A 12,489-nucleotide genomic window follows, 5' to 3' on the forward strand; every position below is an offset into this window, starting at 1 on the left:
GAAGGAAACTCAAACACCTAAATCTATATAGTGAGTTAGTACTGTCAATAGGTCTACCAGGGACAATTTTGCCCTTTCAGGGGACATTTAGTGATATCTGAAGGCATTTTGGGGTGTCGCAAATGAGGTGTGGGTCCTCATGGCATTGAGAGGCGAGACCAGGAATCTGCCACGTATTTATAATCCTCCTTTCCCCCACAACAAAGAATTATCCAGCCCAAAACGTTTACTAGTGCCAAGATTGAGAAACCCTGGGTTAATCTATAATTCGCATCCTCTTTTTGGTGGGGGTGGAGCAAGGTAGGGCGGGGTGGGTTGTATGTTGAAGCTGGAGGCATGGTTTTATGTCCTATTTGAGCTAGATTCTGGTTAAGGAAAACTGTAGGCTGAGGTCAGGTGAAAGCAAATTCACTCAGCAAATCTAGGACCTACTTTGTGGCAGGCACGGTGGCAGGCATTTGGCAAAGAGTGATGGAGAGAGAGAGCCCTGCTTCATGGAGCTCACACCGAGTGTCCTGCACATGGCCGCTGTCTTGTCAGTTGTCTTTATGATTATAATAGTTCACATCTTTTGTCCTAAATTAGTTTGTGTGTAGATCAATTATTTTAACCTCTTCTAAGGAATTCCTTGTTTTCATGACTGTCAATGCAAACTTTTGACAACTCGTGTTGGGTGTTGTACTAAGACTTAATCCTTTTTTCTTTGGTCTTATTTTATGTAAAGTTCATAAATATTTCAACTTGCTGACATAATCAAACATTCTCCAATTTTAAATACGGAGATATGAGATTTTTAGTATAACATGAAAAATTGCATTTCAAATAGTGTTTCATGGAGTGAGGTTTAGAAATGTAATGCTTATCAAGAACAAAATATAGAGCAATTTGTATTTTGATTCTGTCAAACTTTAACCATAATCTTTCCTTTTGCTTTTAGATTTTGGCTCTCTATTTGACTTGGAGCACGATTTACCAGATGAATTAATCAACTCTACAGAATTGGGACTAACCAATGGTGGTGATATTAGTCAGCTTCAGACAAGTCTTGGCATAGTACAAGATGCAGCCTCTAAACATAAACAACTGTCAGAATTGCTACGGTCTGGTAGTTCCCCAAACCTCAATATGGGGGTTGGTGGCCCAGGCCAAGGCATGGCCAGCCAGGCCCAACAGAACAGTCCTGGATTAGGTTTGATAAATAGCATGGTCAAAAGCCCAATCCCCAACATGGGGATGGGCACTAGTGGACCAAATCAGGGTCCCACGCCATCTGCTACAGGTATGATGAACAGTCCAGTAAATCAACCTGCCATGGGAATGAACACAGGGATGAATGCTGGCATGAATCCTGGAATGTTGACTGCAGGCAATGGACAGGGGATGATGCCCAATCAAGTCATGAACGGTTCAATTGGAGCAGGCCGGGGCCGACCTAACATGCAGTACCCAAACCCAGGCATGGGAAATGCTGGCAACTTAATGACAGAGCCGCTGCAGCAGGGCTCTCCCCAGATGGGCGGACAAACAGGATTGAGAGGCCCCCAGCCTCTCAAGGTAAGCATAGTTTGGGTTTGTTTGGATGCACCATCAGTATGTTTTTGAGTGTTGTGATGTTGGAATATTCTTTACTGTTCGTGTTTAATCTTACATTGTGTAGCATTTTCCACGTATTTAAGTAAAACATTTATTGTACAACTGACTGGTATTGTATACCTTCACAGTTTGTTCCAAGTGATTGCCAGCTAATTCCCGTTCTTTCTAGCTCCAGTACCGTGTTTCCCCGAAAATAAGACCTAGCTGGACAATCAGCTCTAATGTGTCTTTTTGGAGCAAAAATTAATACAAGACCCAGTCTTAAAGTAAAATAAGACCGAATCGTATGTTAATTTTTGCTCCAAAAGACACATTAGAGCTGATTGTCTGGTTAGGTCTTATTTTCAGGGAAACACGATATTAGAATATTTTTATATTATTTCTAAGCCCACGTTAGCCTTCATAGCCTCCTTATAAAAATAGTTTTGAGATAGCTGACATTATACTGTCTTCAGATAGACTTCATTTGTTCCCACTGCTTGAAATGTCCCTGATGTTTAAGAGGTATATCTGTTTATTCTAAAAGGTTTGTTAAATGTTATTTTTCCGTTAGTTGATGGATGTTAAGGTCCTTTAGTTTATTGTGAAACCTCAACAAACATTCCAGGTGTCTCAGTTAACCTGATTTTGGCCATTGTTTAAAAGGCTTTTCTGTTTTAAAAGGTTGACTTTCTTAGCTTTATTAATTAGAGAATGCTAAATGTGTTTTTAAAAACCTTTAAAATGTGTAATCTCTAGATAATTAAGATATTATAAGCACATATTTGATGCTTATTCAGCCATATTTTTCCTATATATTTTATACCTTTTTCTTAAAATGGTATCACGCTATAGTTACCACTGACTAGCATGTAGTTAGTGAATATTTGTCGAATGAAAGAGATGGCTTTGCTTGAAAGGTATTGGAGAAGGATCAGATTTTCACAAGGACGTTGGAGCAGCTCTGTCTATAAGAGGAATAACTTGAGCAGATTAAGACTTCTGTGTTCCTGAGAATCATGATGGTGAGAGTTCAAGGATGAAATTAAGACAGGGATGAATCAGGAGTGCAGGGACTGAGGTCACATGTAGATGTATGAAAGCCCTCAAATATTTTTTTTATTACACAAAGAATATTGACTGAAACTTAAGAAAGGATTCTGTTTGGCATCCCTACCTACTCTGTAGATTCTCCCTTTCTGGCACTTTTATGTTGCTGTGTTGATGTGGTTTATTTAGACTACTTGGAGGGAGAACCAGAAACGAGGTAAAATATTTATTACGTATCTCTTCTGGGTTCTAGGGACTTAGTTATGAAGAGTCCGGGGAGAGGAGGGATGACAGTAAATCTGTACTAATCGATCAAGTATTTATTATTAAGTTTGAGCTTTGGTGCTGAAGATAGAGCAGTGAATAAACTTACTTCATGGAACTTACTTTCTAGTGTGCACTTACGATGTAAATTTATAGTATTCCAGTTAAGTGCTATGAAAGAAAATAAAGTAAGGGAGAATGCCGAGGTGGGGAGTAGGGCACGGTTCTGGTTGTAATCTAAATCGCAGTTTCTTGCTGCCACCATTGAGGAACTGGATGTACAGCAGTGAACACAGCAGACAAAATTCCCTGTCCTTGTGGAGTTTTATTTTCATGGAAGGGGAATTCAAATACAACAACTTTATTGTAAAATATTTCCTTGTTTTGAAAGGCGATGCTTGGAAAGCACTTAAAGCGGTGCATAACATAAGAAGAGGTATAAATGTTTAATAAATGAGTTTTCTGGATTTACGGAGGTTTAGGATGAGATACCCAATTAATATACAAGTGCTTTTCTAAAACAGTTTTCTCTTTATGACAAGAGAAAAACCTTTTCTGTATTTCCCGGTGGAAGGTTAAAATACATTGAATTCAAGGTGTTCAAATTGTTGGCTGGCAGTTGCTCCGCCACTATACCAGGTCCAAAAATTACCTCGTACAGTTGATCATATTCATTACATTTCTTCCAAAACTCCTAAGAGTTTTGGTGATAATTAAGAATCAGGAATTAAGACAAGAAGTTTTCAGTGAGACTTGATGACTTGAACTCCGTTGGCCAATGGCAGTGACTTGTACACAGTTCTTTTTATAGACAAATCTAGGGTTCAAAATGTAGGCAGGTTGTAATAGGCTTCCTGAAACCTGACTACTGGTGGTTTATGGGAAGAAATGTGGATCATACCCCCCTTTTCGTGTAAAATTAAAGATTACACTAATCTTTAACTTTAGAGTCAGCATAAAATAACCAAAGACAAAATGATTTGTGACAGTTATTTCTGACTGATTAGTTGAGGGGACAGTGAAAGGTAGAATAATGCACAGATTTTGAACCATATACTCCCTGGGTTAGAATCTTCTCTTTAGCTGCTTTTTGCAAAGCTTCTTGGTTAAATCATTTCACTCTCCAGTTACTTCACGAGATATATAGTTGCCTCCTGAAAAATGCTGGTGACAAAAGAAATGAGAAAATTTGAAAATTCTTTTTTTAATAGCTGTCCTTTGTGTTTGAAGGAAGAAATGAAGTTAACTAATAGAAGCATCATAGATAATGGTGTGGTATAGAGCTATACTGCCCAGGTTGAAAAATGGACTTAGCCACTCACATACCCTGTTTCCCCGAAAATAAGACCTAGCCTCTAATAAAACCTAGACTCGGCTCTAATGTGTCTTTTGGAGCAAAAATTAACATAAGACTTGGTCTTACATTGTATTATAGAAGACCCGGTCTTATAGTAAAGTAAGATGGGGTCTTATATTAATTTTTGCTCCAAAAGACGCATTAGAGCTGATGGTCCAGCTAGGTCTTATTTTCGGGAAAACACGGTAGCTATATTACATTGGGCAGGTTGCTTGTGATACCTCCGTTTTCCCATCTGTAGCATAATAGTAAGAGTAGGTGTAACCTACCTCATAGGATTGTTGGAGAACTAACTGAATTAATAAAAGTTGGCTCTTTATGAGTGGCATGTAGTAAGCATTTATTACTAGTGTCGTCGTCCTCATAATAGTCGCAGCCTTAAGTGCTTAGTATTATTGTAGTTCCCATTTTGTGATGTTAAAACATTTTTATTGGGCAAAAGAGAAATCAAACCCACACCATGTAGTTAAGCTCTAGAGTGTTTAGAGGCGTAGCTCTCAGCTATAACAAGGGAGATCAAATCAATATAACCCACGAACAGCAGTTGCCTGGAGCATATGGGGATGCAACTTAGCGGGTTAATATTGTATAAATTTGAAGGAAGGTTTGCTGTCTTTGGAACTTTTTATTCAAGAAGTGTTCATTAATATTCTGGAGTTTTTAGTGTGTTTTTTTTTTCTTTTGGTAGAAAATAAATGTAAAACAAATCTGTTCTGTGAAATAGCTTATTATGATTAGGGTGACAAGATCCAAAATACTATTAAATAACAATATCAGACAGTATAATTGTACCTAAATTAATGTTACGCTCCAAATGCCAAGGATCTCCTGAATATTAATGGATATTTAATAGATGTTAGGGCCATTAATCCTAATATCAACCCAGTGAATTGAAAGTTTTATTTCCATTACACAGGTGAGGAAACAGTCAGTAGAGAGGTGTTACAGAGAACTCTTATCTGTCTGAATTAAAAGCCCATGTTCATCACTGTAGTATAATGTCATTCTGTTATTATGATTCACATGTTGCTAAAACCTACACAGCTGAAAATAAATGCAAGGCTTTTATGTTTGCTGTAGCAGCATTCATTCATCTCCTGACTGACTCGTAACCTGATTATGCATGCTCGTTGCTGAGACCTGTGAGCAGGAGCCAGGCCTGTTCTCTGCAGTCCTGCCTTAGTGCTCCCTCGACCTCACAGACACGACCTCGGAGCATCTTGTGTGTTACTTCTCAGTATTGACTCTAGTCCTCGATCTGGGAAGAAGAAAAATCCTAGCCCCCTTTCCTGTCTCTGCTTACCTCACAGGCTGTGAAGAGGTGTGTGTCACCTGGCATCTCATAGATTCATATCCAAATTTTATATGCTTTGTGGCTGGTGAAATTGATGTTAAAACAAAAAACTGAATTTCGTTTAAATGAGTATTGGCCTTAGGAATTATTCCCTTTTTCCTTTCTTCCTTTTTCTCTTTTTAAAAATTTTTCGAGGAGATAGGAGCTAATGTTTTCAGTTTGGGAGCTCTTCTTTTAAAAATTTTTGGGAGCTCTTCTTTTAAAATTAACACCAGTTTTTGATAGTCTTTGGCATGTGATGTTAAAGAGTATTTAACCTTTAAAGTTTTAAAGCAGGAGCAGGTGTCCTTGGATAGTCGAGGAATGAAGCAGGAAGGAAGAACCAGTTAGAGGGGTGTTAAGTGTAAGGCAGGGAGGAAGAACCCATGTTGAGAGAGAAAGGCAGGTCTTAAGTGCCACGTTCCATTGGGTTTGAAATAGGAGGGTCTGGTGCCCAGATTTACAATCCAGGTGGATGTGGCTTTAGGTGGGCAGTATCAGTTTAAGAGAAATTGTCCCTCTTGTGGTGAGGAGGCCACCTAAACGAAGGCAGCGCGAATGAATCTGAAGACCAGTGCTTAGGATTCAGTGTCGGTTCTAAGATCCCTAGTCGTCCTTGTTTATCAGCGTGCCCTGTGCTTAATGTAGAGCCTGCCATGTAAGTTGGATATAGATACATAACACGGACATTTATCAAATCCGGTAGGTAATAGGAAGTGTCTGAATATAGTTTAATTTTGTCTTTATTGTTTGGTGGATCTTGGGAGTCATAAATATCGTATTGGTTTGTGTTACTGTGGTGCCCACAAGTCTTACTAAGGGATTGTTGTCCCTGTGTTAAATGTTCCTAAACCGTTGTATTTTTTATATTTGGGCACTGCCTTTTATTTTCCCTTATTATTTGTCAGTGATTGTCACCATTGTGTATTTTTTTGTGTTCCTGTATTCCCCCAAGTTTCTGCTTTTAATATATTGAAAACTTAGAAACAGCCTGTAGAGTCAGATTTTTTAAAAAATAGAAGAAATAGTCCCCTGCAGGTCCTCTTTATTTTAGCTGCTTAGAACTATTTGTGGCTTCGTGGGCCTTTGCCTTTTCAGTTTAGGTGGCTGTCTGTGTTGTTGTGGTCCAGGTAAGTGGTGTGTTGCTGGACATCCGGGTCACATTAGCTATAGAGAAGGGGACAAGATAAATAACTACAGTGTAACAGAAATAAATAGTATATTCCCTTCCAGTTACATTTGGTGAGGGAATAGCAGGGGTTGGGGTGCTAGAAAGGGTAGGGATGGGGAGGTTGGTTGTATTTTATTTGCTACCAGTGGCAGCAGAGCTCTGAGGGACCCGGTAAAACGAAAGTCTGTGGTTGGTCAGTGACCAGAAGTGTCGGAACTGGATACTGCCAGCTGATGAGCAGCCGGGGGAGTGTGTGTATTTGAGACCATAGTCTGCTAGACAGTGAACTTAGAATTTCTAGGTTACATGCTGTGATTGAGGGAACAAGCAATGTCAGGAATTGGTTGAAACTCAGCCGGTATAGGCAGGCAAGGCAGTGTCTATGTGAACAAATGTTAAGGACCAGATTCTACTGTAAGACATTATGCTTATTAACAGGAGACATTAAGGCAACTTACAAATCCTAGCATTTTAGTTATGTAAATAATGGACTCTTAAAAGAACCATTCATTGTCTGTTGGTCTTTTATGGTCTGTCATGTAGGTTCTGTGATAGAATGGCTCTTATTTTATGTCTGTGAATTTCCATGCTAATAGGAAACACAATTAAGTGAAGTACAACTCTCCCAGGTATGAGAGTGCATATTATTGGAACTATTTTAGTATAAATATTAGTACTTTAAAAGCATATGTAGCAGCAGCAATTAACAGTCACATTTGAAACTACCAAAGGAAACCTGAACTTGAATTTAGGCCTATTTCTGTATTATCCCTACAATCTTAATGGCCAGACAGTTAGGAAATTCCAATTATTGAAGACTGAATCAATAAGTTTTTTACTCTGGATGCTTTTCAAGCTGCCCCACTCTCTGCCTTCACCCAAACCATGCCATCCCTCAGACTCATTCCCCTGTAATCATTAGGGAGGGCACTGGGCAAGTTACTTAACTCCTAGTCTCTACTCTCATCTGGGAAATGGGAATGTACTTCAAATTTTTTTTCTTTATTATTTTGCCTTTCCATTACAGACAAACCTTTGAACTGATACACGTCATATTCATATAAATTTGCAGAGTATTGATACTGCATGTGATTTAAAGAACTGAATTTTATTTGCAGAGGTGCATGTAATTTATGACTTTTATAATTGATGTTTTCCTGAGTTAATGAGCTCTTTTTTCGATCAGATTTAGGGTGATGGGGCTATAAAGATAAATTAAGGTTCTTTTCATTTTGTGCATGGTCTGGGGATAGAGGCGTGCATTTTAACAAATTATTTTATCACGTGTGTTGTATTATAAATGCATAAACATTTGCGTCAGGATAGAAAAGAGCCCTTTATTTGTCTAGGACAATAAACAGGTGCTTCACACAGGAGCCAGCTTTTGAAATGTGTCTTAAAGAATGAGAGGGGTGGCCGGTTAGTTCAGTTGGTTAGAGTGTGGTGCTGGTAGCACCAATGTTGCCAGTTCAATCCCCACATGGGCCACTGTGAGCTGCGCCCTCCTTAAAAAAAAAAAGAAGAATGAGTAGAAACTGCAGCTGCTGTTTAGTTATAGTTGTACCAACTAAGCACCAAAAAAATGAAAATGGGACTGCCTCTTTGTGAACTTAGTATTTTGTTTCCTTTATAGGTTAGCATTTCAGGTGTCAAATAGGAAAGAAGGCTGTGTCTGCTAGTTTTAGAGAAAAGGAAAAGCTTAAGGCAAATGCTGGAGATTTAAGAAGGATGATGCTCTCGGATTTGCAAGTTAATGGGTATGGGAGATAGTAGGGTACTCTGGAGAGGAAGGCAGGCCTCCTGCACACGATGAAGGCTCTGGTGTCCCATAGTTTTTTTACCAAACTGAATAAATGAGAAGACGAGACAACTCAGTTGGGCACAGTCGACATAAGCTGCAATGAGGGGCTTGAATTAAGATGGTGACAGTGGGCGTGGATACATGGGGAGGACTGGGTATTCAGAGGTACTTAGAGGTAGAGTTTGAAGGACCCTTTGGTAGATTTGGATTGGGCTGGGAAGGGATAAAAATCTGGTAGGACTCCCTTTAATTGGGGAGTAACTGTAGTGTCCTTAGTTTCTATTGAGTGCTTGCTGTATGTTTCTATAGGTAAAGATTGACTGGTGGGATCTTATATGGAACAATAGGATTGTAAGTTGCATCACCGTTATCACTAAAACATTTGGCTTTGAATAATTAATCGTGTATTTAAATTAATCATACAGTATGATGGCTCCAAATGGACTTATATAGACACCGGGGGAAAACTACATTTTAGTGTACCTAGGGGTTGCAAAGAAAATCAAATTACTTCAAGAGCCAAGGAGGTAATTTAATGAATAAAGCAGCTGGATTTAAGAGAGCTAGGAATGGTGTGGACTGTGAAGTTTGCATGCTCTATCTAAAGGTTCAGATTCAGAAGGTTTTAAAACCACTGTATCACTATGTCCCTAAATAAAAAGGACATATGATGTAAACTACTAGTTTTATAAAACCTTTTGTATAAACAAAATGCCTGGAATAAGCATTTAAACGCTTTGACATTTCAAACTAATATATTTAGGGATTATACTGAGCTGAATTTATTAAGCCCCATAGTTTGTACATTAAATAAAAGTGCATTTAATGCATAAAAAGTGGAGATGTATGGCAAACCTTGCTTAGCAGATATAGCTAAATGAAGATGCTTACAAATTTTTCTAAAACACGTTTATCTCAAATACTTATAGAAAATAGCTCTGTAAGTTTAATGTACCTGAGGCCCCTAAATTTTAATCTTAAAAAAAATTTTTCATGAGCCTACTTCTACAGTCTATTCATATATGCAGAGGGTTTCCTTTAAAACTTCTTTGTAATTTAGGAAGTGGAAAAGGAAAGGGAATAGTAATGTTTTATTAATGTGGGGAATAAGATTTAATTTTTTTTTCTGTTTCTTATTCTTAGATGGGAATGATGAACAACCCTAATCCTTACGGTTCACCGTACACTCAGAATTCTGGGCAGCAGATTGGAACCAGTGGCCTTGGTCTCCAGATTCCGACAAAGTCTGTACTACCAAATAGTTTATCTCCATTTGCAATGGACAAAAAGGCAGTTCCTGGAGGAGGAATGCCCAACATGGTGGGTAGTTACCGATCTACAACTTTGTCTTCAAACTGGCATTTTAACAAAAGAATTATGTTAGACTTTCATGCCTTCTACTATACAGCTAGGAGGTAACAGATGGCCTCAGTACCTCCTTACATTTCACATGGTATTTTGTCACTTGTGGTATTGATCCAAAACAAATAGGAGCAAGTGGGGCTGCTACAATGAAAGTTTTGGGGGTCTACAATATTATGCAGCTTCTGCTTGTGGGCATGTGTGTAAGCCAGGTAAAGGAGCCCCTTTCTCAATGGGAAGCACTCTGGCAAAGGATTCCAACTCCTAATGCACGTCTGCTGATTGGAATCTGACACCACTACGCAAAAGGCACTGCCCTCTCAGAGTTACATTGTTTTACACGGTGATTTTTGTTTTGGGAAAAATATCCAAAGCTCTAATATTGCTATTTTTCTAAAGTAACACTTTCTAGCTATAAATGTGTCAAGTATTCTTTGGACAAAATTGTCCTATAGGAATTTTTATTTCTCTTTTCAGATGTTTCAGTTTTTTGCTGTGTGTCGTATATTCATTGAATACCTATATTTTATATTTTGGGAAGTGCGGCAGATATAAAGATGAATATCAGTGAATGGCATCTGTGTTTCCAGAAATGTTTGCTTCTTTATTGGAAACACCAAATTTCTTCCAGTCTGCAAAAGCTAATTTTTCACCCACCTTTAAGAGGCGCTACTTCCCAAGAAGCTCCTCATTGTTCTTCCAAATCTTACTTGGATGTGCTCGTCACTACCAACCGATTCCTTGTTTTTCCCTCTCCCACTGGAATTTTAATGTAGTAATTTGTTTTCTTACTAAATTGAGCTTTTTGACAGGACCATCGTTTATTTATCTTGGACTCTCCTGTGTCAAAAAATGGAGTCTGGCTTATAGTAGACTATCCTTAAAGGGTTTAATTGAAAATATCCAGGTCCTTATTTTTTGAAGAGACAGCATACTGTGACACCTAACATTACACGTTTCGTTATTGTTTGACACCGTAGGGCCAACAGCAGGCCCCTCAGGTCCAGCAGCAAGGCCTGGTGACGCCTGTAGCCCCAGGGATGGGTTCTGGAGCGCACACAGCTGATCCAGAGAAGCGCAAACTCATCCAGCAGCAGCTTGTTCTCCTTCTGCATGCTCACAAGTGCCAGCGCCGGGAGCAGGCCAACGGGGAGGTGAGGCAGTGCAACCTCCCCCACTGTCGGACAATGAAGAATGTCCTAAACCACATGACACACTGCCAGTCAGGCAAGTCCTGCCAAGGTGAGTGAACTCAAAGGGCTCGTGTGCCCTGCATTTAATATTTACATCAGAGAGAAGAGAGAAAATGTGATCAACTCTATTTTGAGGCTCCTTTACTGAGAATGTCTTACTCTATGTGAGGACATGGTGAAATCCAGTATCGTTTTAGGAGTGAGTACCTCGGGATGTGGTAGGAGGAGGACATTTTGAAGGACTTACTTTTTGTGGTCATCCTTGTTGACTTGGATTTGCCCCATCATCGCATGCTTTGGAAATTATCGAGGGTTTGCTAACTCTGTAGGCCGGTACTGAAACAGTTACCTGACTTAATACAATTTCTGTATTTATGGAGTCATTAGAAATCCTTTTTTATAGAACAAAGTAGATTGCACATCTGGGTGGTGGAAAATATGGGCTCTGGAGCCAGACTGCTTGAATTTGAATCTCACTTTGGGTACTGTGACTTTGGGCACATTGCCCGCCTTTTGTCCATTTTCTCAACTATAGCTAACCAGTAGGGCTGTTACAAAGATGAAATGAATTAGTAACATCTGTGGGACTTGTTAACTGATCAATAAGTTAGCTGATACAAATGTAAAACTATAACCTGCATTTGAAAAAAAATCCTTTTCCTTCGTTTTAGTGGCACACTGTGCATCTTCTCGACAAATCATTTCACACTGGAAGAATTGTACAAGGCATGACTGTCCTGTGTGTCTGCCCCTTAAAAATGCTGGGGATAAGAGAAATCAACAGTGTAAGTGATGAAATCTTGTGGAGCTTTTATTCTAGAAGCATTCTTAGACTCACCAATGCAGTTGGGTGGGGTGTTTAGAGTACTTGATTATGTGAAGTTCCTGTGACTGCCTAGGCCTGTCATACTAGGTTGTTTTCACACCCCATTAACTTCATCTTAATGAATTTAGAACTGAACTGCTTATTACCTAAAATAAGATCCAGAAACTTAAATAGTCATTCTTTATTAAAAAAATGATAGGTGAATTTATGCACCATTTTAAAATTCATGAAAACTTAAAAGATAATTGCTTTGACATTGGGCAAGATACTCTTCTATACCTGTGATCTAAATGTTGAGATAATTTGAAATTATTTAAAGGACAAAAAAAGGGATTACTTTTAGAAGCCTGGAATAATAAGGAGCTTCTGTTAGACAAAAGACAAGTCAAAAGTAGTAAGATTAAAGTGCAGCTACCACACCTCTGTTCTAGAAACAAAACATTGGGAGCATTTAGGATGGAGCAAAATTTGGAAATACATGTTGCGTGTGAAAAAGGAGTTAAACTGTATAAATTAATGAAGAAATCATAAATAGTCCAGTAGGAAATTGAGACTAGGAA

At 38.8% G+C, this 12,489-nt stretch overlaps 1 protein-coding gene across 1 annotated transcript in view; it reads left to right on the plus strand.

Moving 5' to 3' along the window:
• Window positions 1–12,489, plus strand: part of EP300 (EP300 lysine acetyltransferase) — a 73,086-nt gene that overhangs the window by 16,404 nt on the left and 44,193 nt on the right. The window contains exons 2-5 of the mRNA XM_019734493.2: window positions 938–1,554; window positions 9,692–9,868; window positions 10,891–11,152; window positions 11,775–11,888. Of these exons, the coding sequence (XP_019590052.2) occupies window positions 938–1,554; window positions 9,692–9,868; window positions 10,891–11,152; window positions 11,775–11,888 (1,170 nt within the window). The remainder of the gene's footprint in view (window positions 1–937; window positions 1,555–9,691; window positions 9,869–10,890; window positions 11,153–11,774; window positions 11,889–12,489) is intronic.

The sequence above is a fragment of the Rhinolophus sinicus genome, linkage group LG02 (genome assembly GCF_036562045.2).
Source record: "Rhinolophus sinicus isolate RSC01 linkage group LG02, ASM3656204v1, whole genome shotgun sequence".
In the NCBI taxonomy this organism is placed as follows: Eukaryota; Metazoa; Chordata; class Mammalia; order Chiroptera; family Rhinolophidae; genus Rhinolophus; species Rhinolophus sinicus.